At 40.1% G+C, this 27,850-nt stretch overlaps 1 protein-coding gene across 7 annotated transcripts in view; it reads left to right on the top strand.

The window, feature by feature from the left end:
- Nucleotides 1-27,850, top strand: part of EPS15L1 (epidermal growth factor receptor pathway substrate 15 like 1) — an 81,337-nt gene that overhangs the window by 25,906 nt on the left and 27,581 nt on the right. For 3 of the 7 annotated variants that reach the window (XM_073324396.1, XM_073324400.1, XM_073324403.1), the window contains exons 12-23: nt 906-968; nt 2,462-2,547; nt 3,292-3,364; nt 4,009-4,170; nt 14,015-14,212; nt 14,605-14,769; nt 17,673-17,799; nt 18,169-18,219; nt 19,090-19,226; nt 21,294-21,354; nt 23,180-23,262; nt 26,390-26,522. In XM_073324396.1, the coding sequence (XP_073180497.1) occupies nt 906-968; nt 2,462-2,547; nt 3,292-3,364; nt 4,009-4,170; nt 14,015-14,212; nt 14,605-14,769; nt 17,673-17,799; nt 18,169-18,219; nt 19,090-19,226; nt 21,294-21,354; nt 23,180-23,262; nt 26,390-26,522 (1,339 nt within the window). The remainder of the gene's footprint in view (nt 1-905; nt 969-2,461; nt 2,548-3,291; nt 3,365-4,008; nt 4,171-14,014; nt 14,213-14,604; nt 14,770-17,672; nt 17,800-18,168; nt 18,220-19,089; nt 19,227-21,293; nt 21,355-23,179; nt 23,263-26,389; nt 26,523-27,850) is intronic. The other 4 variants (XM_073324398.1, XM_073324401.1, XM_073324397.1 and 1 more) reach the window with 3 other exon arrangements.

The raw sequence follows: 27,850 nt of genomic DNA on the forward strand, positions 1-27,850 counted from the left end.
CATTGAGACAGAAAGGGAAAAACTCAGCAAACTTAGAAAGGAGGACTAAATACTGAATTTGAAGGTCGTGTAGAGCTAATAATCTAAACATGAATTATAGCTCTGAATGAAGTCTGAGATTAAGAATTTTACACAGATGCCACAAAGGAAGTCCTACAAGATGAACAGAAAACTATCATAGAAACAGCTGGGATGGAGAAACCAGAAAAATGTTAAGTCCTGTTTTAAGAAATTAGAAGATCACTAAAGAAAATAAGGGAATTTGAGAAGTTGATATTAGAACCGATATGAAATAGATGGACCTGTGCAAGACAATGAAAATAACATAGGAATTGCCAAAGCCTGATCAATGATTGAGTTAGTCTGGTGTCCTGTCTCTGAATGTGGCAGTACTAGATGCTTTCCTTGAAAGTATAAAATCCTGTTAATGGGAGAAATTATTTCCTAATTCCTGGCAATTAATGGTTTATTCCCTGAAGCATGAGGGTAACCCTTATGCCTTTTAAATATTAGTGGAATGAGCTGTATTAATAATACTCTACATTATTCACATAAATGTCTAATTATTTTCTAAATCCTATTATGCTTTTTATCTCAATAGCTTGTAGCAGTGAATTCTACAGGTGGTCAAAGCATTGTGTGTTTCTGGGATTGTAGGGGGAGAATTTCCTTTTATCTGTTTCAAATGTATTTCACCCTTCATCTATGGGCCTCCTTGACACTCACATTGCCCTTGTCCAATGCATACAATGCACTTGTCATGTTACCACTTACAATTTTTTCTGTAAATGAAATAGTCTTAATCTTTTCATTCTCTCCCCAAATGGAAATCTTTCCAGGCCTGTGACCATTTTTGTTGCCATTCTCTGAAGCTCTTCTGTTTCTCCTATATCCTTTTTCTGTAGACTCTGTCAGGTTACTTGACCCCTTTAGGAACTGAGATCTCAGCGCTAACAGAAATGCGTCGTGTGAGTAATTCAACACCCCAAAGAATGTAAATTTGTTTGTGTAGTCCAGTTGTAACTTTGAGTTCTTTATTTCTGTCTCTTTCCCCATCTCTTCAGCACTAGTGCCCTATGACACCTAACAGTGTGGTGATGTCATTACAATCTGAACCTGCCACTTCTGGCTGTTTACCCAGTGGTAGGAGCTCCTTCAGCAATCTGAGATCCATTAATTTTTCAAGCACTTGTTTTGACAGGTAGCTCAATGTTGGCATATTAAATTACTAGGTCCGTAATTTACATTAAATTGCTGCCAATAAATATACCCTGGTGCAAGAACCTTAAAACTTCCCACTCATTCTTTAATTCATTGGTTCATATTTTTGATTTGCTGTTTGTAGTTAAATGTAGCATGAAAAAAACTGCACCTTATCTGAGTGTAGTGTATTAACTTTTTGTTCATGTTGATTAGTGGGTTGTATTTGTCTAAGGCCTTGTCTCTACATGGCCACTTACAGTGCTGAAACTTTCTTCGCTCAGGGGTGTGAAAAAACCCCTGAGCAATGCAAGTTTCAGTGCTGTAAAGTGGCAGTCTCCATGCATGTTTGTACTTAAAAAATATGAGTAGTGTTAGAGAACAGGGAGCTGTTGTCTAGTAACTCTAAGACTTTGTATCTAGGTTTTCCTTACGCTCACCTGACCCCAACTAAACATACATGCCAAAGGATCCCTCATCTTCCCAAAGTAGGGTCTTAAGATGTTAAATCATGTAAGTTGGGAACTCAGGTCACCTATTCCTTCATTCTGAGTTGCTAGTTTCTGCTAAAAAAATACCACATATTTTCTGTTTAAAAAGAAAAAAAGCCCATTTTTCTCATCATAGTAGTTAGAAGCCTTTTGCAGTGTATTGTTTAAAAATATAGTTAAATACTGTAGATGTCCTGATTGTCAAACAGACAATGAAAGCTGAGAGGATTCGGTTTACAGTTCTCTCTCAAATACTGTCACTTTTCAGAGGAATAGAAATGCTGATTTTAATTCCACTTAAGGCCAAATCTTGAGGTCCTTCCTCAGTGAACATTTAATGAGCTTAAGAAGTGAGAGAAAACTTTTGAATCTGGCCTCTTAATTTCCAGTATACTCTGTGTTTGGTGATGAATGCCTGACACTGTAGCTTCTATAATCCTGGCCATTGAAATCAACACAAAAACTTCTGCTGACTTCAGTGAGGCCAGGGTTTCACCCATGAGTTTTAATCCTACTTCTTGAGCAAGTCCCTTAACTTCTCTGTACCTCAGTTAACTCATCTGCTAAAGGGGATAAATGATACTCTTCTACCCCACAGAGAATTGTGAGGCTTGCTCATTTGCTGTTGCAAAATACTTTGTGTTCTCTGATGGAAGGTGCTAGAGAAGTGTAAAGTGAGGGGTGGATCCTGTGTCCTCAGTCTTTGCCCAGAATGTATTCCTGTTCTTAATTTGGCTTGCTTTATAATGGAATACTTTGATTTCTTACAGGATAGTTCAAGTTCTGTTGGCTCAGGAGAATTTACAGGGATGAAAGAACTCGATGATATTAGTCAAGAGATTGCACATCTGCAGAGGTAAATATTGTGGACTGTTAAAGTTTAGTATTCTGAACCTGGGAAATGGAGGATTTTCCTTACTAATGATGGCTCTTAACAAATTGCATAAGAGTTTCTAACCGCTGCGCCCTCCAAAAAAGAGGAAACCTTGCATTTATTGGTTCCATAGATTCTTGTTTTTTAAAAAATGTGTGTGTATATCTGGTACAATCAAAAATAGGATCCGATCACTTTTTATATAGCTGAACCCAATTGTTCACTGTATTTTTTTATTTATAGCCAGAGTAGTTCATTCTGAAATGTCACTCTGAGGTAAGTAAAGTAAATTTTGCACAAACTAAAACCTTCCTTTTCATTTAAATGGAACCACTGAATCCCTGATTAGTAGAACAGTTTCAGTATTACTTCCCTTTTGGTTACTGGTGATTATTACTCCCATTGGTCCTATATTGTCTCTTGAATGTTAACAGTTCAGGCGCCTTATCTGGCTGTCATTGACGTTAATGGTAACTCCCACTGATTACACTGAGAGCAGGAGCAGTGCCTAGAAAGTTTACTTGGAGTCTAGCACATCAAGTGAGAAGATGATTGTGGGGCAAATCAGTCTTTCAATATGAAAAAGAATATTTCTTGATTACTTCTTGAAAGTATGTAGGATTGCTTTTTCATCTGTGCATTGTTTACAAAAGAACGTTTAATTGATTTTTTGTAAAACACTGTCTTATTTTAATTGTATCAGTCATGTGAATGTTTTCCCTACAGAGAAAAATATTCACTAGAGCAGGACATTAGAGAAAAGGAAGAATCAATTAGACAGAAAACCAATGAAGTTCAGGTAAAAACTCTGGAGTATTATTAATGACATTTCTTTAAAATTCTACAGGATGCACCATCCACGTTTTAAACAGTTTTTTTTTTGTTCCCCCCCCCCCTTCCCTCCCCACTACTTCCTTTATGAATTCATATGGGTAATGTTTATTCTGACACTTGGGGAATAACTTGTAGCAATGATTTCATTTTTCTGTGCACTGTAGAAAATATTTTGTTTTGATGCTGGTTAGTGTAAAATTCAGATAGTATAGAATATAATAGAAAATGTTTCTCTTTGTTAATGCTTCATTAATACGGTTTAAACAACATTGTGAAGGTATCCATCTAAATACTGAAATTCATGTTCTCAAAATGATATATAATAGGCTTAGAATAGCTGAAATTCTTGTCTTTTGAGACTCTTCTCCCATCGCCTGGACTTTGATTTGTTATAGTAGATTACTCCTGAGTGCTGAAGTGCTGGCAGGTTTGGGGTTTTTTTGATCTGTTTACAAAAAGCACTGAAACCTTTGAGTGGGGGAAATGTTATAGGCAACACAGGCAGGTTGACTTTGGGGTTTGCCTACTTCAGTATGTCTCTTTAAGCTTAACTGCTTGTCACAGGACATCAGTTAAGTGTAGTCTATAATGTTGTGGATCTTTTTTCAGGAACTGCAGAATGATTTAGACAGAGAAACAAGTAACTTGCAAGAACTGGAAGCTCAGAAACAAGATGCTCAAGACCGTCTAGATGAAATGGACCAGCAGAAAGCCAAACTGAAAGATATGCTAAATGATGTGAGGCAGAAATGCCAGGAAGAAACACAGTTGGTTAGTGTGTATTAATTCTGGAGGTGATCATGCATATTGCATCTTTTATTGGGGGATTTTGCTCTTAATCACCTATACCATACGAATACACGCAGGTCCAGAAAAGGGCTTTATTAACTTGAATAGCTTTTCTAACAGTCATGAATATTTATTGAGCACCATACAATACGTGAAAAGCATGGTCCCTCTCCACAAGAACTACCGTCGTCGGGCACTGATGCAGGTAGTGGCAATGTTTATGAAAGATTATCATACCAGTGTTTCAGGAGAGAAATATGTTTTGAGGAGAGATACAGTAAAGAGAAGTTACTTTTTTGGTGCATGAAAGAGGTGTGTGGGGTTGGAGTTCCAACATGGGGGAGCAGCATGGAAGAAGGTACAAAAAGTTGAGGTGAGAGGAAGATGGTTCAAAGGGAGGGATTAGGAGAAAGGGTAGGGTGGAGCAAAGGGAGGGGGAATTTAAGGGAATGAGAGATGCTAATTGAGTTCTTTGCGTCCATCTTCACTGCAGAGGATGTGGGGGAGATTCCCATACCTGAACCATTCTTTTTAGGTGACCCATCTGAGGAACTGTCCCAGATTGAGGTGTCAGTAGAGGTGGCTTTGATGAAATTAAATTGATAAACAGAAATAAATTGCCAGGCCCAGATAGTATTCACTCAAGAGTTCTAAAGGAACTCAAACATGAAATTGCAGAACTACTAACTGTGGTATGTAACCTATTGCTTAAGTCAGCTTTTGGACCAGATGACTGGAGGTAGTTAATGTACCGTCTATTTTTTAAAAAGGCTTCAGAGGCAATCCTGGCAAGTACAGGCTGGTAAGCCTAACTTCAGTACCAAGCAAATTGGTTGTAACTATAGTAAAAACCAGTATTCTCAGACAGGTAGATGAATGAAATATGTTGGGGAAGTGTCATGCCTCATCAATCTATTAGAATTCTCTGAGGGCCTCTGTCATGCTGTCTTAAATGGCTTACCACTGTGAGTGCCAAACTCAGGTCAGACTGTCAAAAAACAGGGCAGACACCTCAAACTGGTGGTATATTCTATAATTAGATTTCACCACGCCAGTAACAAATGTGAAATCCTGATCAATATATTAGTCTTACCATGGAGTCACAGACAGTCCCCTTAGGCTCTCCTGCCAGTCTTGCCATCCAGACAAACTGCACTTTGTGATGGAAGGTTATTAAAACCAAAAATTACCTCAGATTAGATTACTCCTAATCCAAAAGAATTGGTCACTTACCTCAGATCAAATTGGTATTCTGGATCTGACCAAAAACAAAGCTGAAGTCAATTTCTCTAGTAAACTAACTAAAGGGTTTATTAGCTAAGAAAAAGGGATGAGAGTTATTGAGAGGTTAAGCAGGTAAAGTACATTAACAGGTGAGTCCAAGTTTGTAAATCCAAAATGTTAACAGAGTTGTTGTAATCTGCTAGATTTCCAAAAGTTCCTCAGGCATACCAAGTGTAATTCTGGGGATCTCTGTCCCCTTATTCAGTATTCCACCCCATTAGAATCCAAAGCAGTTCAGAGATACCTGATTATTCCCTGAATCCATTCTTATAGCTCTTTTTCCCAGAAAGGAATCTGGCAAGTGTCTCCATCACAGCATAGGCTTTTTCTTTGTTGACTAAATGCAGACTGAGTCTGTGGATTTCCCATTGTTGAACACAATGACCCATGCTTTGAAGCTTCTTCATTTACAGTTCCAAGGTGCCAGTCCTGTTTGATGGGCAATCCAATTACAAAGATATACACAGTGCATTTAGTTACAACAATCCAAACAATCTTTCATTAGTTTTCATGCAGTTTACACATCAAGTAAATTCTCACAAACATACACTTTTGATCTAGAGTTAATTAAATATGAGGTATGCTTAATGTAATGTGATAGTAAACTACAGGTTACAAGTATGTGAAGACAATAACATTAACTTTTTTTTTTTATATCCACACACAATTATCCTGTGGTTTTGATTTGAGCTGATTTGTCAGCATCACAGTGTCAACAAGCATATGGATAAGGGTGATCCAGTGAATATAGTGTGCTTGGATTTTCAGAAAGCCTTTGACAAGGTCCCTCACTGCAGGCTCTTAAGCAAAGTAAGCAATCCTGGAATAAGAGGAAAGACCCTCTTATGATCACTAAAAGATAGGAAGGAAACAAAGGGAGGGAAGGGATCTGTACTGGGACTGGTGCTGTTCCACATATTCATAAATGATCTGGAAAAACAGTGAATTCACAAAGTTTGCAGATGATACAAAATTACTCAAGATAGTTATGCCCAAAGATGACTGCAGAGAATGACAAAGGGATCTCACTAAACTGGGTGACTGGGCAAGAAAATGGCAGAGGAAATTCAACTTTGATAAATGCAAAGAAATGCACATTGGGAAACGTAATCCAAACTATACATTCCAAATGATGGGTTCTACATTAGCTGTTACCACTCAAGAAAGAGATCTTGGACTCATTGTGGATCTACTCAATGTCCAGCAACAGACTAAAGAGCTAACAGAATGTTAGGAACCATTAGGCAGGGGATAGATAATAAAGCCGAAAATATCATAATGCCACTTAATAAATCCATGGTACGCCCACACCTTGAAAACTGGGTGCAGTTCTGGTCACCCCTTCTCAAAAAATATGTATTAGAAATGGAAAAAGTACAGAGAAAGGAAACAAAAACGATTAGTGGTATGGAGAAGCTTCCAGCTTTTTAATCTCTCCTGATATGGGACTGTTCAGCTTGGAAAAGAGATGACTGAAAGGAGGATACGAGAGAGGTGTTTAAAATCATGAATGTTTTGGAGAAAGTGAATAACGAAGTATTATTCAGCCCTTCACAAAATACAAAAACCAGGGGGCACCAAAGGAAATTAATAGGCAGCAGGTTTAATACAAACATGAGGAAGTACTTCTTCACATAACACACAATCAACCTGTGGAACTCGTTGCTGGGGGTGTTGTGAAAGCCAAAAGTATAACTGGGTTAAAAAAGAATTAGATCAGTGCATAGAAGCTAGGTCCATCCATGGCGGTTAGCTAAAATGGTCAGGGACAAAACCCCATGCTCTGGGTGTCCCTAAATCTCTGACTGCCAGAAGGTGGGACTGGATGACATAGTATGGATCACTATAATTGTCCTGTTCTTTTAATTTCTTCTGAAGTGTCTGGCACTAGCCAGTGTTGAAAGACGTGCACTAACAGGTCCCCAGGGTCCCCATGGACAGTTAATTCACACCCCAGCTTGCTGAAAGCTAAATGTTTGTGTAAACAAGCCCTAAGACTAGAGGAAGCCATTGAAGAGACTGAAAGTGGTGAGTGATCTAGTCTGTGATCAGGAGAATGAATATCTTAGCAGAAGCATTTTGAATAGTCTGGAGGATGAGTGGCTGAGACAAGGTGCTAGGAAGCCAAAGAAGAGGAGAAGTCAAGGCAGTGACCAAGATGTAGACAAATGAAGAATATCAGACAAGTTGACTAGGTCAGTTTTTGCCATGTTGAGCTTGAGATGTGGCAGTCCATCTGCAAGCGGAGCTGTTTGAATGGCACAGGTGATGGGTATAGATTGTGGTAGAGAAGCGGATTAGGATGTCATCAACACAGAGATGACATCAGTCTGTGGAAGTGGGTAATCCAGGGTTGACCACCTTGTTCTGTGCACTGTAGGAATTACTTAAAAAAATTAGTTTTATCTCTTCTTAAAACAGGCTGGCTGTTCCATTGAGGCAGTGTCTATGCCTATTCAATATCTTTTTGGCTGATAATGTTGCGTTGATTATTTTTTTAAAATATCTGGATCAAGTATCTGCCTATCTGAGGAGTCCAGCATACTCTATCTCCATATTCTGGGAGAAGAGACCCTTCCAATTAACTCTCATTAATGTCTAAAGTTTTAGGGTCCTTTAGGTAAACGTGAACATGCTGATCTTTTAATGATAACAGTTTTAAAAAACAAAACAAAACCCTAAATATGTACTGATTCATGGTGCACACCTCCCTATCACTTTCCCATCAGTTTATGTAGTAGTCACTTGAGGCCTTTATTTCCATTTTAGTAGCTTATTTAACTCTTTGCCTAGTCATTCGTATTGTTCTTGGGTGCTGCTGGAAGGTGTTAGCGCGTATACATCTATTTTGTTATTCTTTTACTTGTGATGGATAAATAAATGGAGAAGAAAAGAAATACAGCAAGATAAATAGTGCTCTGGTGCTCTTGTTCAGTTGGGTAACTTTGTTTTACTGGTAGCTTAAAATTGCAGGAAGTATTTATTTGACGCAGTCAGTAGTTTCAAACATCAGAATTTGTGTTTCAGTTCTATGTTAGTCTGATGAAAATACAGATAAGTGAACTTCTTTAATATCCTGACAAACAGGAAAAGGTTAATAAAAAGTGGGAAGTAGGATTATGCAATAATATTCCTCTTCTCTTGTGGACTCTGTCAACATTTACAAGTTGCCCAACTAGATATTATTCATGTTAGAGGTGAAAATGCCAATTTTAGAGGAACCAGGCTCAAAGCTGGGAAGTTTGATTTTGAGTCTTTTTAAAGTTTCAATACAGAAAATGTTTAAGGTACATTATTGTAATGACCAACATTTTAAGTTTGCAAAAAGAAAAGGAGTACTTGTGGCACCTTGGAGACTAACTAATTTATTTGAGCATGAGCTTTCGTGAGCTACAGCTCACTTCATCGGATGCATTTTGCTTGTTCATTTCTAACATTATTTCAGTATAGTTGACACGTTGTCTTTTTATAGAAACTCAATATGATCAGTTGTGACACTACACGACAGGGGAGCACCCTGTGACCCCCATATTCCTCATTTATGTATAATTGTGTTATTGCATATAAAGCACGCCATGTAAGACATCAGGGGAAAGGTTATGATCATGCTGTAAGTTGCGGAATCGGCCAGATATTAGTTCTCCATGGAAAACAGCAAGGAAAGTAACCAATGCCCGGGTGGGTGTCAAACAACCATCAACAGCCACTGTCCAGCAAGGGAGTTACAATTTAACGACTCACCTGCATAAGGCCATCCCAGGGGAATTGCTCAGCCTTGCCTGGGGACTCAGCAAAGCCCACCAGACATGCCTAGACTTTTGTTCTCCAAGCACATGGACTAAGGGTATAAAATAGGTGAAACCTGTGTACTATGAATTCAATATCCAGTGGGGTGAGAAACTGCTTAATCTAGATGTTGCCCAGTCTAATAAGGTTGAGAGTGTAGACTGCATGCTTATATTTTCTTTTCTTTCGGTAACTAACTCTGATTTATCACTTATAATCACTTAAAATCTATCCTTTGTAATCAATAAACTTGTTTTAGTGTTTATCTTTACCAGTGAGTTTGCCGGAAGTGTTTGGTAAATCTGCTCAGATTTACGAAGGCTGGTGTATATCCACTTTCCATTGTTGAAGTGGGGAACCAATTAACAAACTTTCACTGATTGTCTTGAGCAATGCAAGACTGTATATTCCTGAGGTACAAGGTGGGGGGATTTGGCTGGTGCCTTATTCTGTGTGATTCATGAGTGGCTCTATGAACATGCATGCAATCTAGCTGGGTGCAGGGCTCCACATGCAGTTGTGCTGAGTAATAACAGCGCCTAGAGGGGTTTGCTGCTTGTCACTAGCAAAGCATTGTGGGAGACAGCCCAGGCTGAAGAGTTAAGGGGGCACAGTGGTCCTACGTTTCCAGGATGCACCCTGAGGATCCCATCACACCGGTCGTATAGGTACATAGGAAACAGGAAATTGGTATAACCCTTGTAAATTTGGTTCTGCTGAAAGCTGACCATTTTAATAAATGTACTCAATGAATTTAAAAAAAAAAAAGTCACAGGCAAAGGAGTAAAATGAAAAGGAGTACTTGTGGCACCTTAGAAACTAACACATTTATTTGAGCATAAGCTTTCGTGAGCTACAGCTCATTTCATCGGATGCATTCAGTGGAAAATACAGTGGGGAGATTTATATACATAGAGAACATGAAACAATGGGTGTTACCATACACACTGTAAGGAGAGTGATCAGGTAAGATGAGCTGTTACCAGCAGGAGAGCCGGGGGGGTGGAGAGAGACCTTTTGTAGTGATAATCAAGGTGGGCCATTTCCAGCAGTTGAGAAGAACATCTGAGGAACAGTGCTGGGGAGGGGGGGAATAAACATGGGGAAATAGCTTTACTTTGTGTAATGACCCATCCACTCCCAGTCTTTGTTCAAGCCTAAGTTAATTGTATCCAGTTTGCAAGTTAATTCCAATTCAGCAGTCTCTCGTTGGAGTCTGTTTTTGAAGATTTTTTGTTGAAGAATTGCAACTTTTAGGTCTATAATTGAGTGACCAGAGAGATTGAAGTGTTCTCCAACTGGTTTTTGAATGTTATAATTCTTGACTTCTGATTTGTGTCCATTTATTTTTTTATGTAGAGACTGTCCAGTTTGACCAATGTACATGGCAGAGGGGCATTGCTGACACATGATGGCATATATCACACTGGTAGATGTGCAGGTGAACGAGCCTCTGACAGTGTGGCTGATGTGATTAGGCCCTATGATGGTGTCCCCTGAACAGATATGTGGACACAGTTGGCAACAGGCTTTGTTGCAAGGATAGGTTCCTGGGTTAGCGGTTCTGTGGTGTGGTGTGTGGTTGCTGGTGAGTATTTGCTTCAGGTTGGGGGGCTGTCTGTAAGCAAGGACTGGCCTGTTTCCCAAGATCTGTGAGAGTGATGGGTCATCCTTCAGGATAGGTTGTAGATCCTTGATGATGCGTTGGAGAGGTTTTAGTTGGGGGCTGAAGGTGATGGCTAGTGGCGTTCTGTTATTTTCTTTGTTGGGCCTGTCCTGGAGTAGGTGATTTCTGGGTACTCTTCTGTCTCTGTCAATCTGTTTCTTCACTTCAGCAGGTGGGTATTGTAGTTGTAAGAAGGCTTGATAGAGATCTTGTAGGTGTTTGTTTCTGTCTGAGGTGTTGGAGCAAATGCGGTTGTACCGTAGAGCTTGACTGTAGACAATGGATCGTGTGCTGTGGTCTGGATGAAAGCTGGAGGCATGTAGGTAGGCATAGCAGTCAGTAGGTTTCTGGTATAGGGTGGTGTTTATGTGATCATCGCTTATTAGCACCGTAGTATCCAGGAAGTGGATCTCTTGTGTGGACTGGTCCAGGCTGAGGTTGATGGTGGGATGGAAATTGTTGAAATCATGGTGGAATTCCTCAAGGGCTTCTTTTCCATGGGTGCAGATGATGAAGATGTCATCAATATAGCGCAAGTAGAGTAGGGGCGTTAGGGGAGGAGAGCTGAGGAAGCGTTGTTCTAAGTCAGCCATAAAAATGTTGGCATCTGTGGGGCCATGCGGGTACCCATAGCAGTGCTGCTGATTTGAAGGTATACATTGTCCCCAAAGGTGAAATAGTTATGGGTGAGGACAAAGTCACAAAGTTCAGCCACCAGGTTAGCTGTGACATTATCGGGGATAGTGTTCTTGACGGCTTGTAGTCCATCTTTGTGTAGAATGTTGGTGTAGAGGGCTTCTACATCCATAGTGGCCAGGATGGTGTTTTCAGGAAGGTCAACGATGGATTGTAGTTTCCTCAGGAAGTCAGTGGTGTCTCAAAGATAGCTGGGAGTGCTGGTAGCGTAGGGCCTGAGGAGGGAGTCTACATAGCCAGACAATCCTGCTGTCAGGGTGCCAATGCCTGAGATGATGGGGCATCCAGGATTTCCAGGTTTATGGATCTTGGGTAGCAGATAGAATACCTCAGGTCGGGGTTCCAGGGGTGTGTCTGTGCGGATTTGTTCTTGTGTTTTTTCCCAACAAATGGTGTAGTTTCTTTTGGTAACCCTCAGTGGGATCAGAGGGTAATGGCTTGTAGAAAGTGGAGTTGGAGAGCTGCCTAGCAGCCTCTTGTTCATATTCTGACCTATTCATGATGACGACAGCACCTCCTCTGTCAGCCTTTTTGATTACGATGTCAGAGTTGTTTCTGAGGCTGTGGATGGCATTATGTTCTGCCCGGCTGAGGTTATGGGGCAAGTGATGCTGCTTTTCCACAATTTCAGCCTGTGCATGTCGGCAGAAGCACTCTATGTAGAAGTCCAGTCTGTTGTTTTGACCTTCAGGAGGAGTCCACCCAGAATCCTTTTTTTTGTAGTGTTGGTAGGAAGGTCTCTGTGGGTTAGTATGTTGTTCAGAGGTGTGTTAGAAATATTCTTTAAGTCGGAGATGTCGAAAATAGGATTCTAGGTCACCACAGAACTGTATCATGTTTGTGGGGGTGGAGGGGCAGAAGGAGAGGCCCCGAGATAGGACAGATTCTTCTGCTGGGCTAAGAGTATAGTTGGATAGATTAACAATAATGCTGGGTGGGTTAAGGGAACCACTGTTGTGGCCCCTTGTGGCATGTAGTAGTTTAGATAGTTTAGTGTCCTTTTTCTTTTGTACAGAAGCAAAGTGTGTGTTGTAAATGGTTTGTCTAGTTTTTGTAAAGTCCAGCCACGAGGAAGTTTGTGTGGAAGGTTGGTTTTTTATGAGAGTATCCAGTTTTGAGAGCTCATTCTTAATCTTTCCCTGTTTGCTGTAGAGGATGTTGATCAGGTGGTTCCGCAGTTTCTTTGAGAGTGTGTGGCACAAGCTGTCAGCATGGTCTGTGTGGTATGTAGATTGTAATGGATGTTTTACCTTCAGTCCTTTTGGTATGATGTCCATCTGTTTGCATTTGGAAAGGAAGATGATGTCTGTCTGTATCTGTACGAGTTTTTTCATGAAGTTGATAGATTTTCACTCCATATGGGTAAATTCAGTGCCTTGCATAATGACAGCGGCCAGTGCCAGGTGCCCCAGAAGGAATGAACAGAACAGGTAATCATCAAGTGATCCATTCCCAGCTTCTGGCAAACAGAGGCTGGTGACACCATCCCTGCCCATCCTGGCTAATAGCCATTGATGGACCTATTCTCCTTGAATTTATCTAGTTCTTTTTTTAACCCTGTTATAGTAGTGACCTTCACAACATCCTCTGGAAAAGAGTTCCACAGGTTGACTGTGCGTTGTGTGAAAAAATACTTCCTTTTGTTTGTTTTAAACCTGCTGCCTATTAATTTGATTTGGTGACCCCCTATATCTTGTGTTATGAGATGGAGTAAATAAGACTTTCTTATTTACTTTCTCCATACCAGTCATGATTTTTATAGACCTCTATCATATCCCCCCTTAGTCATCTTTTTCCAAGCTGAAAAGTCCCAGTCTTATTAATCTCTCCTCATATGACAGCTGTTCCATATCCCTCATCATTTTTGTTAGCCTTTTTCTGAACCTTTTCCAATTCGAATATATTTTTTCTGAGATGGGGCGACCACATCTGCACGCAGTATTCAAGATATGGGCATACCATGGATTTATATCGAGGCAATATGATATTTTCTGTCTTATTTATCCCTTTCTTAATGATTCCCAATATTCTGTTAGCTTTTTTTTACTGCCGCTGCACAGTGAGTGGATGTTTTCAGAGAACTATCCACAATGACTCCAAGATCTCTTTCTTGAGTGGTAACAGCTAATTTAGACCCCATCATTTTATATGTATAGTTGGAATTATGTTTTCCAATGTGCATTACTTTGCATTTATCAACATTGAATTTCATCTGCCATTTTGTTGCCCAGTCACCAAGTTTTGAGATATCCTTTTGTTGCTCTTCGCAGTCTGCCTGGGACTTAACTATCTTGAATATAATGAAATATGAATTAATCACAAATAATTAATAATATTGTTACTTTAATTTCTATTTGCACTCTGAAGTTGGCACTGCATGGCAATTTTTTTCAGATTTCATCATTGAAAATGGAGATTCAGTCTCAGGAATCCGATTTAAAATCACAGGAAGATGATCTGAATAAAGCAAAAGCAGAGCTGAATCGTCTCCAGCAAGAAGAGACTCAGCTAGAACAGAGTATCCAAGCAGGAAAAGTGCAACTTGAAACAATAATTAAATCTTTAAAATCAACACAAGAAGAAATTAATCAGGTATTGTTTGTAGTCTATACACATCTTTCTCCCTCCTTTAAAGCCCAGTAGTTTAGGAAGGGGTGAACTGCACCTACAAAGTGAATCCTGCAGAAGAAAAATAGACTGCTATAATTTCATAGGGTTTTGTGACTGTAGACTAATACTTTGTTTGCCAGTTCATGTAAAAAATATAGTCGGGACAATTCTGTAACAATTTGACAATTGTTTTTAACCTCACGCAGAATTACTCCCATATCTCTGGAGCCCTGCAGTAACCAAATTCCAGAGAGAATACAATGTTCAGATTTGTCAATGAATACTAGTTTTCATTCTCAAAGAGTAGTTAGTTGCTTGCTCATATGAGTGTATGTCTAATCCTGCATGATACTGAAATATTTTTCATTATTTAGGCAAGAAGTAAACTTTCTCAGCTTCAAGAGAGTCACCAGGAAATCAGTAAAAGTATTGAACAAAATAATGATGCTCTGAATGGGATTCATGGTGGTAGTATGACGAATTTAGCGGACATAAGTGAAGGAATTGCACAGAAAGAAAGAGGAAATTTTGGAGCTATGGTAAAGACTGAATAAAAGTAACAAGTGGATTTATGGTTCAATGCAGTGTAAAATACATTTTACAATCATTAGATTTGTAACTTGCACCTAAACTCAGATTGTAAAAAGATTTTTATTTAGTTGACCGTGTGATCTTAACAGGCACTGTAATCTCTGCAAGATGGCAGCCTCCATCCACAGGCTTAGAACATTTTAGTTCTCGTGATGATTAATTCTTATGTCTTATCTATGCTAGAAATAGTCTGCTGGAATAACTGTGCCATCAAACTTTCTTACCGGAGATGCAGCTTATTCCATCAAAACAGGTCTTTTTGTTGGTATAGCTTATAGCAGTTCTTCAAATTAAATAAGCAATACTGGCCAAAGGAATTGTTGCCAGTATAACTGCATGAATGCAGGAAAAGTCCTGGCATAGCTATTGGTTAAGGTTGTGATGTTTTTTTTTCCCCTTACTCCTATGTGACATAGTTATGCAGGTAAAAGTTTTAAATGTAGACTAGACTGTAATGTGTTGCCTGTCTGACTTTTGGCCTGAGCAAAATAGGGACACATTTCTTTTAAATTCCAGTCCAGCTGTTGGGGTCCTTCAGTCATGTAGGGTTTCTGCTTTTCTGTAGGATGTGAGCTGTACACTTACACACTTCAGCAATACAACCTAAACCACAAGAAGAAAAGGAGTACTCGGATGTGATGAAGTGAGCTGTAGCTCACGAAAGCTTATGCTCAAATAAATTTGTTAGTCTCTAAGGTGCCACAAGTACTCCTTTTCTTTTTTGCGGATACAGACTAACACGGCTGCTACTCTAAACCACAAGAGTTTATCCAAAAAATAATGTATGGACGTCTTTGTCTTCCTCTAAAATACTCCCAGCATCACTATTCTCTCATCCAGTATATTTATTTTAGCTGTGTATTTTGCCTCCATATATTCCTTCAGGATCTTAAGAACTTCCTTAACTGATTTTCTTTAGGCAGCTATTACTAATACTAATCCTTAGTAAATTACACAAACAACCAATGTTTATAATTTGTGTGTTCATTTCTCCAAATGTAAGTCTTGTTGCATCCATATGCTGTTTGTGTGTCCTCTCCAGGGAAAGCCATCTTGCAAACCCTAATATAAATAAGATGCTTACTGTAGGGTTAGCCTGATTGTACCATGAGCTCCCATTCATAATTTGGAGGCCTAGCTAAGGAAAAAGTGAAGTCAAAGAGATGTGCTACTGGATTGGATGTTGTTTGAGCAAAGCTTATTGTTCTACATTTGCTATTGTACCTGACCACAATTTATCCCAGCATAAGAGGAAGGTTGACATTTTTTGCTCTTTTAAATAATTGTCATTTAAAATCTTTTGCAAAATTAAAAAGTTGTGAACACTGTCTCCAAAATACCCAATTTGAAGGGAGTTTCAAGAAAATTTTATTTTTCCATATTTATTGGTTTTGTTTTTATTTTTTTTGTAGAAATCAGATTTTATTTTGCTATTTTAGAAGACTTGATTATATAAAAGTGAAAGTAGAATAGCTTTCTTAAAGAATGTTTCCTTTTTTAGGTATCCAAAGCACTTTGATCTATTTCAAAATAAACATTTAAGTGAAATATGATAGCATTAATAATATGCAAATACTTATAGAACACCACTATATTGTACATAGTATATTTAGTACACTGGCCTAATAAGCATTTAGAAAGTACTGTACCTTTCTGCCTTGCATTACTTTGTCTCTGCTCAAGCAACAAAGGGAAAACACTTGAGAAAGAAAGGGATTGTATCAGAACAGTGATGCTTTCACAGACTTGTTTTTTAATACTTCGCTGCACAGTCTTTGTGCTTGAATGGTTATTGTCAAACTCAGTTTCAAGTGGAAGTCTCTGGAATGTTGCTTTTATTGGTAAAGACTGAGAACCACTTATTGGAAGAAAACTCTATGTTCATAGAAAAGTTTGTAAAACATTTGTTTCTTTCCTGTTTCTTAATCCGTCTTTCCTCCTCTGTATTTTGTTTCTTTTGCTGTTGAAAAATTTAATTTTAAACTTCTTCATTTGTGTCTTCTATACTGAGGAGAGATCCTTTTAGCTTTGTAAACTCCAAGGCCTTGTCTGTTGTTGTTAGTAAACATTTATTATGGTCAAAAGGCATCAGTCAGGATTGGCGCTCCTTTGTACTGAGTGCTGTACAAACATAGACAAGCGACAATCCCTACTCCAGAGGGTTTACAGTCTAAAAGACACAAAATAGGCAAAGACAAGGATATAAGGATATATCATACAAACAAATGCATATGATGAAGAATTGACACAACTTTGTTAGTTCGTGTGTTGTGGTTGTGGCTTGCTTTTTTTAGTTTATCAAAATTGGCTTGAACTGTGCTAGCAATAACCATAGTTAACCTGAAAACTATGCTATGGATGACATCTGTGTAGGAGAGTTAGTTTCCAGCATAGCTAGGGTAGCATGTTTTTAGAAGGAAATCTATCCTTATTCTTGCTTGTCAAGTGGACTGCGGTAGATCTATTCAAAACAGTTTTGTTATAATTGTTCCTGCTCCACTGTAGTCTGGACAGCGATCAATAGCCAAAGATTTGTGGAAAGATATATTTATCTTGGAAATTAAGATGTTTTACATGGTGGTGGGGCTTTTGCAAAACCTAGAGGGGTGGAATTTTAGAAAGTTTGTGAAGGTATTTCATTTTGTGTGCTGTACGCAGTGTTGATGTTCTATGTAGCCTCAAGCAATGTATTTATGACATTTGCTTCAGTTTAAAGGGCACTTCTGGCTTCAATAAGGAGCTTCTTGAATTTAAAACAAAATTGAACAGGAATAAGATACATCAGAATATAACTGGATGATTAATCATTTTAATATTGATAAAATCTTTGTAATATTTCTCTTAATTCTAGGATGATCCCTTCAAGAATAAAGCTTTATTGTTTAGTAATAATACACAAGAATTACATACAGACCCATTCCAGGCCGAAGATCCATTCAGATCTGATCCTTTTAAAGGAGCAGACCCTTTCAAAGGCAGTAAGTAACTAATGGCTAATATAAGAATCAGAAGACCATATGTACTATAAATGTATTTTTACAAACTGTGCTAATCTTATTAACTGAGTGTATGTCTACAGTGCCTGCAGTTTGGACTAAGGGATGTGAAGAGCCATGTGCACTGAAATGCTGCACTGTATTTTCCCTGTGTGGATGCCCTGGGTACAAACTTAAAGGTCCAGAGTTTACACTTTTAAGTTTGCTCCCACAGCATCTACACAGGGGAGTTATAGTGCAGCACTTTGGTGTGCACTGCTGTTCACACCCCATTAGTCCGAACTGTAGGGCAGTTGGAGACATTCTCTAAGTAGGTGACAAAACAAGATATTTTTCTTTTTTTTTACCTAGATGATCCATTCCAGAATGATCCTTTTTCAGAACAGCCACCTGTTTCAACAGGTAAAAGCTTTTCCTTTGAGACAGGTGGGATATAATTTGTAGCCAAATATAGATATGCCCAGTATACAGCTGGCCTTCCAAGACTTCAGATTTTCAGTTTAAACTGCGGAGCCCAGAGAGAGAGAGAGTATGTGTGTTTGTTTTTCAGTTTAAACTGGGGGGCCCAGAGTGTGCACGTGCATGAGCGAGCTCATTAAGAAGTTTAATAAGGTACCATATATACTCGTTCATAAGCCGAATATTTTTGGTAAAAATGTGACTCATCAAAGAGCGGAGGTCGGTTTATAAACGGGTCTGCACCAAAATTTGATGATTTTAAACTCTATGAAATCATTGTGCCACTTCCTGCAGCTCCCATTGGCTGGGAACAGCGAACCGCAGCCACTGGGAGCTGAGGGGCTCTGTGTCTGTGAACGCCCCAGGTAAACAAAATGTCTCGACCCACCAGTGGCTTACCCTGATGGGCCGGGAGCCAAAGTTTGCCAACCCCTGAAATGTAGGGTCGGTTTATGAAAGGGTCATACAGTTTTTACTATTTTTACCTATCCATCTTGGGGGGTCGGCTTATAAACGACCAGGCTAATGAACAAGTATATGTGGTATATACAGTTTTATTAAATGTAGTTCGTAACTGTAATATAAACTCCATAAAACATCATCCATTTAATCAGAATTTTAAATAATCATAATAGTTTTCTCCTTTTTTAGAGTAGAATATATTAATAATTTATTATTTGATAAATAAGTTTGAGATAAAGGCATATTTGTTCCGACTCCTTGCTAATGCGTGATTGTTCCCTGTAGCACATTGTCTAGTATTTTACCAGTAAAGCAGTACATTTTGTTTACCTCTCGTAACTCTTTTGCTAGATCCATTTGGAGGGGATCCATTTAAAGAAAGTGACCCATTTCGTAGTTCTGTCTCTGAAGATTTTTTTAAGAAACAGGTGAAGAATGATCCATTTACCTCAGATCCATTCACAAAAAAACCCACACTGCCCTCAAAGGTAGGTAATTTTTAAATTTGTGTATGTTGCACTATAATAAACTTTTCTACTGTTATTCACAGTCCATTTTGGTCAATTTCACGGTCATGGGATTTAAAAAATCATAAATTTCATGATGTCAGATATTTAAATCTGAAACTTCATGGTGTTGTAATTGTAGCAGTCCTGACCCAAAAGGGGTTAGTGGGGGCATCGCACAGTTATTGTAGGGGGGTCGCAGTATTTCCGCCCTTACTTCTGTGCTGCTACTGGCAGTTGGCGCTGCCTTCAGAGCTGGCCGGCTGGAGAGCAGCAGCTGCTGGCCAGGAGCCCAGCTCTGAAGGCAGCGCCATTGACAGCAGTAGCGCTGAAGTAAGGGAGGCCTGGTATGGTATTGCTACCCTTACTTCTGTGCTGCTACCTTCAGAGCTGGGACCTCAGCCAGCAGCCGCCACTCTCTGGCTCCCATTGCTACACTTACTTCGGAGCTGCTGCTGGCGGTGCTGGCAGAGCTGGGCGCCTGGCAAGCAGACACTGCTTTCTGGCCACCCAGCTCTGAAGGCAGTGCAGAAGTAAGGGTGGCATACCATGACCCCCCCTACAATAGCTTGCAAACCCCCACCCCCCACCCCCCCCCCCACCTCCCGTGACCCTCTTTTGGGTCAGGACCGCCAGTTTGAGAAACTCTGGTCTCCCCTGTGAAATGTATATAGTATAGGGTAAAAGTACATAAAAGACCAGATTTCATGGTGGAGACCAGATTTTACAGTCTGAGACACGTTTTTCACAGCCGAGAATTTGGTAGGGCCCTACTTATAGCAGAGTAATGGTATCCTTATGGTGAAAATGTGTTTCAGATAATTCCTTTCTATTTACAAGCATAGGGCAACATTTTCAAACTTCAGTGCCTAAAGATATGCACCTACATAAGTGGCCAGATTTTCACAGCTGATGAGTACCTGCAGCTACTATTTATTTAATGAGAAGTTGTGGGTACTCAGCAGCTCTGAAATTAAGCCACGTCTATTTAATGTCAACTTTTGGCACTCGAGTATGAACATTTTGACAATAGACTTCTGTACAAATACGTTCTTGAGTTTTGAATTGTAGACTAGTACCAGCTTTATTTTACTGAAAGATCCCCTGCCTGGAATGTGTTCTGCTCAATGGGATATTTGCCTTTGTAGTCAGCAACCCCACGTTGTATCATTGCTATCAAGACTACATGCGCTAATAATGTGTATTTATCCAAGAAGAGTATTTCATGGTGTTTGGTCAAATGCAAAGTCCACTGACTGTATTAGAATTACACTAGAACAGAGGTTCTCAAACTGTGGTCCGCGGAGCTCCATTCAGGTGGTCCGCGGATAGTTCCCTTTAAGGTATGTGCCTGGGTGGCTGCACATGAAAGAATGAAGGGCCACTTACCTAATTAGTGGAGCCATGCAGGCGTGAGGTGAGGTGAGGTGGTGGCCTTGGGGGGAATAGGGAGTAGGTGGGAGTGGTGATTGGGGTGAGAAGAGGGGGTGGGGGGAATTTGGGACGTGCAGGGCTGCGGCAGACAGAGAAAGAGGCGATTTTCCCCAGCTCCAGGGCTGCGGCTGCCAGGGAGAGATGGCCTTCCTTCCCAGCCCCAGCTCTGTGGCTGCTGTGGCAGGGGGAAAGACCCGACTCCTTCCCAGCCCCAGGTCGGGGGCTGCCGCAGTGGGGGAGAGAGGGCACATCCATGGCATTAGAAAGGTAAGACTACTGATATTAAAATATGAGTTGTGTGCTTTTATTTGTAGAACAAAAAAACCTTTATTATTAAGGATTTTTTTATATAGTGCTTTTATCCAAAGTGCTTTACAATAGTTAGCTAATGGTACAAACAACATTCGGAAAGATCATTAAGTGGTCCACTGAGACACACAGCAATTTTCAAGTGGTCTGCGAAAAAAAAAAATTTGAGAACCACTGCACTAGATTTATTTGGCCTAGAATAGCAGTTTTCATAGTGTAGGGAAGATTTTGGTATACACAGAAAGGTAAGTGCAGAATACATTAAAATTATTAACATGTACCATTTCTTCTTTCCTCCTCATTTAGCCTGACCCCTTTGAAAGTAGCGATCCTTTCACATCTTCAGGTATCTCTTCAAAAGGGCCAGGTAAGAGGGAAGTATTTTCTTCTGTAAAATGCACAGGTAAACTCTGCTGCCTTTTTGACACACAAGTATATCAGTTAAAATTTGGAGATTGCCAGAGTCAATGCGTAGGCATAAGCAGACTAAACAATTGCTTAGGGCCCTGAGCAGTTCAAGGGGGCCCCCTATTAATTATTAGTATGTGTTGTGGGGAGCCCCCCAAAATATTCCTGCTTAGGACCCCCAATGGGCTGGCACTGGAAATTGCACAGAGTTCACCCTCAAGCTTCGAAATAGCAAAAGCAGACTGCAATTCTATGGGATACATCCTCACAGTGTACTTATTACAGACTATGGAGGGATCCTCCACACATGCACTGTGCATTGCTCCCAACCTTTCTTCTAAGCAAGCAATGATGAAACAGGAGATAAATTAATCCAACCTGAGGCAACCTTAACTCTTTTGGGGGAATTCCTCTAAGTGGGGAATTCCAAGGGCGGCCAGGGCAGTGCCTGGCAATGTGACTCCAGTGGAACCATGCTGCTGGGGAGCCAGGAGATGTACAGCTAGTGCAGAGGGCCTGGATACAGCAGATTGCTCTGTCCTTCTAGCAGCTCTCTCAACATCCTTAGCTTCTGAGGACCAAACTACCTGGACCTCCTCAGGTAGGAAAACCACACACCTCTCCCAGTGGCAGAATATGGAGAAATCCTCCATGAGGGGAGAATTTTCATGTGCTGCCCCTTTTTCTCCCCTTTTCCTCTGGATGTGACAGTCTGGGTCTACCTTCATTAAGAACATGTGTCATTTGAGCATGACTGATTCTCATGGGTAAAAAAGACTTCAGGGTGACTTATAGAAGTTTTCAAGATCATGGAAGAGTTTGAAAGAGCTGAAGCTGATAAATTGTTCTTATTGGTTATGAACTCAATTGGGGAACAGAATTTAAAAACTAGGATACTAGAAATAAACAGGAATTTAGAGATGCTATTTTCTAATCTTTGGAAAAACAATGCTTGAGAAAGGAATCTTTGAGAGAGTTGGAATGTGGTCTGAGTAGTCTTGGGCTTGTCTACATTGGGAAATCCAGGAAAATTAATCCAAATTAATTAAAATTGTGAATTTAATATGGATTATTTAAACCCCTGTGTGAACACCAGCTTTCAGAATTAAAGGAGTCTGAATTTGATTTATCTTAACTAAACCAAATTAAGGCCACGTTAATTCTGAATGAGGGTGTTCACACAGAGGTTTAATGTGGTTTAAATAATCAGCTTCAAATTCATACCTTCTGTTAATTCAGATTAATTTTCCTGGATTCTCCATGTAAACAACCCTTAAGTAACAGACAAAATCTGAATGAACAGCATTAAAAAGAACCTATGGCCTACAAAAGAGAGCTCGAATGGAGTGAACAGATGGAAGTTCAACTAATTGAGCTTCTCTCCTTATATATTTTCATCTTGGTAACAGTGCATGCCTTGTTACTGCCAAATTTTTCATCCAAGGGAAAAAAATTGATCATTCTTTTAGTTCACTAAAGTCATGATTGCTGACTTGATAGTATTTTAAAGCAAATGTTTTATGAAATCACGTTGTAGGTGTCAGCTCCTATTTAAAGAGACTTTGTCATGATTTGACTGCATCATAAAGAGAGAAACATGACTTTCCTGTGAATTTATTAAATAATTTGTGCTACTGGCACTAGTATTAAGAGGGCTTCTTTATGTTGGTGTCCTTTTTCAATTTGTCTGGTGGTCTACTTCAGTGACAGTAGATTTTTCCTCTGTCTAGGTATTATATTAAACAAAATAAAAACCATATTGCTTTGTTCTATACTTGTTTCAGATCCTTTTGGAACGTTAGACCCATTTGGAAGTGGTGCCTTCAATAGCAATGAGGGTTTTGCAGATTTTAGCCAGATGTCAAAGGTAAATGTTACCAAAGGAAGCATCAGTCCTTCTCTATAAACATTTTTTCCTTTTTTTTTTTTTCATATAATTCTTGATGAGTGTGAAGAAAAGAATAGCATTATATTGAAACAAGCAAAATCTTGCAGTCACATTTGGAAAAACCCTCTGAAAGGGACTAATGATATAATTATTTTGGACACAGCAGGCTTTTAAATAACTTGTTTGTCTGTCTCACCAAAATCTCTAGATTTTTGAGGGGGGAGCAATAGAGGGGCGTATCTGTGTTCTAGTGTAATTTAGGTGACCAAATGATTATTATTGAGTTACCCTGGTGGTTCCTAAGTTAAGGTTGCATTGAGATTTACGTGGAAAACAGGATTCAAATCCCTTCATTTGACTTTCTGTATTAGAATTTACTCTCCAAATTTTAACATAACATAACTCTTTTTGTTATTTATTTAGTCAAAAATGTATTAACATTTTTTCAGAGGAAACATTTAAAAGTGAACATTTCTTGAAATTTCTCTAGAAAGTCCCAACTTTTGGGGGGGTTCCTGTACTAAAACAGACATCACAGATTAAAACTTCACAAAGTCCATGTCATTTTTTCCAAGATTGTTTTTGGAGAGTTAAAATGAATGTCCATCGCCCAACCTTTACAGTCAACTCTACAATGACAAGTTGAATGTGTGTGCACTTTAGAGAAAATATTGGATAGGAAATAGATTTTATTTTTTAAGGGATTTTCATATATTGGGAAAGAAAAGGAAACCTTTAAAGATATATTTTCCAGGGATTTTAAAATTAGAATGTCTTTGTGGCCAAAATAATAAAATACTGTCTTGTTTTGCTTATAAAGCTTTTTTCCTCCACTGGGTGGCAGCAGCCTCTACAAATAGCAGGATGTTTGGTTTTAATTAGCAGAACTCTCAGAAGGATCTCCCTAGGAGCTTGAGCCTTCTAGTGCTTTACCTACAGAACTCCTTTTTTGTTGCAGAATCAAAATTTAACATACATTTGAAAACATGATAAAAATGCAGTAAAGCAATGGATAAATCAGTGTGGAATCACTTTTTATATATTTATTTTTTAATGGTTGGCAGGGTCCTTTACAGGGGCTGGGCTCTGGGAGGGAGTTTGGGTGCGGGGTCTGGGCTGGGGCAGGAGGTTGAGGTGCGGGAGGGGGTGCAGGGGGCAGACTCTGGGAAGGAGTTTGGGTGCGGAGTCTGGGGCAGGTGGTTGGGATGCAGGAGAGAGTGAGGGGTGCAGCACTTACCGTGAGTGGCTCCCGAAAGCAACATGAACACCCTTCTGGCAGCAGTTCCTAGGCGGAGGGCCGGAGGGGTCTCCACATACTGCTGCCTGCAGGCACCATCCCCGCAGTTTCCATTGGCCACAGCTCAGGGCAGGGTCAGCACACGGAGACACCGCCCCCCATCCCCCTTCGGAGGAGCCGAAGGGATATGCCATCCGCTTCCAGAAGTGAAGTAGAGCGGAGCGGGCGGGCAAGAAGCCGCCTTAGCCCCAGTGTGGTGGCGGCGGGGGCCCCGGGCCCTTTTAGATTGCCCGGGGGCGGCAGGCAGGGCCAGGGGAGAGACCCGGCTCCGAACTTCAGTGGAGCACAGGCCCATACAACTCGCTGCCCCTGCCCGCAACCCAGAGTCGGCTGGCACTGCTCAGCTGCTAGTGTCCGTTTGCTGTGTAGACAAACTTACAGAGCTCTTCTTTGGGTCTGGGAAAGGTACTCCCGGGGTCACAGCAAACTGCAAGGTGGAACAGATTGTTTAGCACAGGGGTTCTCAAACTGGGGGGTCAGGACTCCTCAGGGGGTCACGAGGCTATTACATGGGGGGGTCGCAAACTGTCAGCCTCCACCCCAAAATCCTTTTTGCCTCCAGCATTTATAATGGTGTTAAATATATAAAAAAGTCTTTTTAATTTATAAAGGGGGTCGTTTGAGAACCACTGGTTTAGCATAAGTAGTTAGCACATATTATTAGGGACCGTTCAAGGTAGAGTGGCCTGTTAACACACCCCTACAGTCATAGGACAAAAAGACGGGGTTAGTGGGTTACAGATAGTTGTAATGAGCCATAAATCCAGTGTCACTGTTTAGTCCCTGATTTTTAGTGTCTAGCAGAGTAATGAATTTAAACTCTCAGGCTCATCTTTTGAAACTGCAATGCAGGTTTCCTTTCAGGATGCGGACTGATAAGTCAGCTATAGAGTGATGGCTTCGTGAAAAGTGTTCACCCACAGGTGATAGGGTTCACCCACAGGTCTTTTATCATTTTCCTGTGTGAGTTCATTCGAGAGCATAGTGATTGTCTTGTTTCACCCCCATAGTTGTTGGTGCATTTAGTGCACTGGATGAGGTACACCACATGTTGTGATAGGCATGTGTAGGGTCCATGGATCTTGAGAGGTGTGTTTGGGATGATCATTGTAGCTTTGGAAATATTTCTGCAGGTTTTGCATCTCTTGTTCTGGCTGAGTTGTACGCTACAGATCTTTTAGAGTGCGGTAGAAGGGTCCATGGGGCCAGTTAGTGCACTCTAGATTTACACCCCAGCTTGCCATATACTCACTCTGTATAGACAAATCCTAAGGAACAAGTGTGTGTGTGTGTGTGTGTATGTGAATATAAAAGAAGTGGTGTATAAAAGCTGTGATGTGACAGCTATAAAATAGTCCTTTTTTTTATATATGAAATTTCAGTAGGTATGTACACATTGAGTACATTTTACTACGTCCAGTACGCCAAATACCAGATTAGTTACGGTTTCTGTACAATAGGGTAAGATAAAAACAGGAATAAAATACAGTTTTACCTCCCATTCTTTCCCCTTATTATTCCCCAAGTGCCCTTCCTTTCTTGTCAGGGATAAAAATTGTAAAAAGTGCCTTAGGTGACTTAAGGTCTAAGTACCAATGAAAATTATTAGGAGTTAGGCTCCTAAGGGACTTAGGTGCTTTTGAAAATGGAACTCAGACTCCCTAGTCACTAAGTTGCTTTTGTGAATTTTACTCCTTATCATTTTTCTGAGTTAATTCAAACAGGAGTTAATAATTTTCACTTACTTTCTATAAAGTTAACAGGTCATCTTTACTATCTGCATATGTTTACCTTTCCTTTATCTCGTAGCCCACAGCTTCAGACCCTTTCACCTCCTCTTTTGGAGGGATGGGATTCTCAGATGACCCTTTTAAAAGTAAGCCAGACACTCCAGCTCTCCCACCGAAGAAAAGTGTTCCTCCACGACCCAAGCCACCTAGTGGTAAGTACATTTTTTTCCTAGTAGCCAATTCCCCCAGTTTTCCCATCTTCTTTGTCAAGATAAAGAGGAATTTACGATTTTCTGTCTTGTCGACTTCGGTCAGCCCAGATTCTAAGAAGACCAGCAGCTGATTCAGACCTGCAGTACTTGGGACCAAATATCAGATTTTCAGTAAATGGCAAGATGTGTCTACATGTTTTTGCATTAGTTCAGCTCAGAGGTGCTTCTGAGTGTATGGGTCAGTTTCTGTTTTGAGAGATACCTATATACAAATGAATCTGCTGTATAGGTTGAGCTAAGAATACAAACCTTGTTTTAATATGTTGTTCAGCTTCAGGTCATTTGCTGTCCCAAGATTTCATTTTCTAAGCTGTTCAGATGCTGGTGAAATTGTTTACAAATGGGAGACATTTCATAAGCTATTAGTTTCAAGTCCACTTTTATCAAGCTGTGGTATATTTCAGTTGACTTAAACAGTGAATTTTTGGTTAGCTCACAGAAAAAAGCATAATCCTGACACAAACATGCTTCCAGTTTGGTCTCTAAACTCTGGCACCAGATTTTCTGTAACATAAAAATGTATAGGCCAAGCATCCAGAATTTCTAGAAACACTTTTTTTTTTTACTATGGTAATGAGCATTTTACAAGATCTGGCTAGATATTGTAACTGTCACAGTTCAGGACAACTAAACCTGTATTTCCAGTCAATGGTCCAGCAAGGCACACACTCTTAGGATTCCAGCTCCCCAGCCATTGCCTTTCTTCGGTGGAGACCTGCATCTCACTCCCTTCTGACCATGGTATTTCCAGGCTGCACTGTTCTTTGCCTTCACTGTGTTGTTCCCAGCAGAGACCAGCGGCCCAAACACACCAGTTTGCTTTCTCTTAAGAGATGGTTAAGAGTATGATTGCGCACAATTATAGATACCACACAGCTCTTTTTAAGCACACTATATTATTCTTAAGGTAAAAGCACTACAGAGAAAACATTATTAAAAACAATAAAAGATCCTATCTGCATGCCAGAGATCACACTAATCCTAACATGGGCTCTGGCAAGACTAGTCCTTCAACACCTCACCTTGAAATTTATGGTTTCAAGTTCATCATTGCTTCAGCTCAGAGTAAGCACATAGTTGTAAGGGGCATTGGTAGGCCAAGTCCTTCCAATATTTCCATAAGGATTGGGGCCCTCCATGAGAGGTTCTGTCCGTTTGCTGGATCAAGAAGAAGGCCCTGAGCCTGTTTAAGACCAGGTTTTTTATCCCAAATCCTTTCTTTGTCTGTTGGTCCCTGGAGAATCCGGTTTAATTGGTATATGCATATA

This window comes from Lepidochelys kempii, chromosome 25, assembly GCF_965140265.1.
Source record: "Lepidochelys kempii isolate rLepKem1 chromosome 25, rLepKem1.hap2, whole genome shotgun sequence".
Classification (NCBI taxonomy): domain Eukaryota; kingdom Metazoa; phylum Chordata; order Testudines; family Cheloniidae; genus Lepidochelys; species Lepidochelys kempii.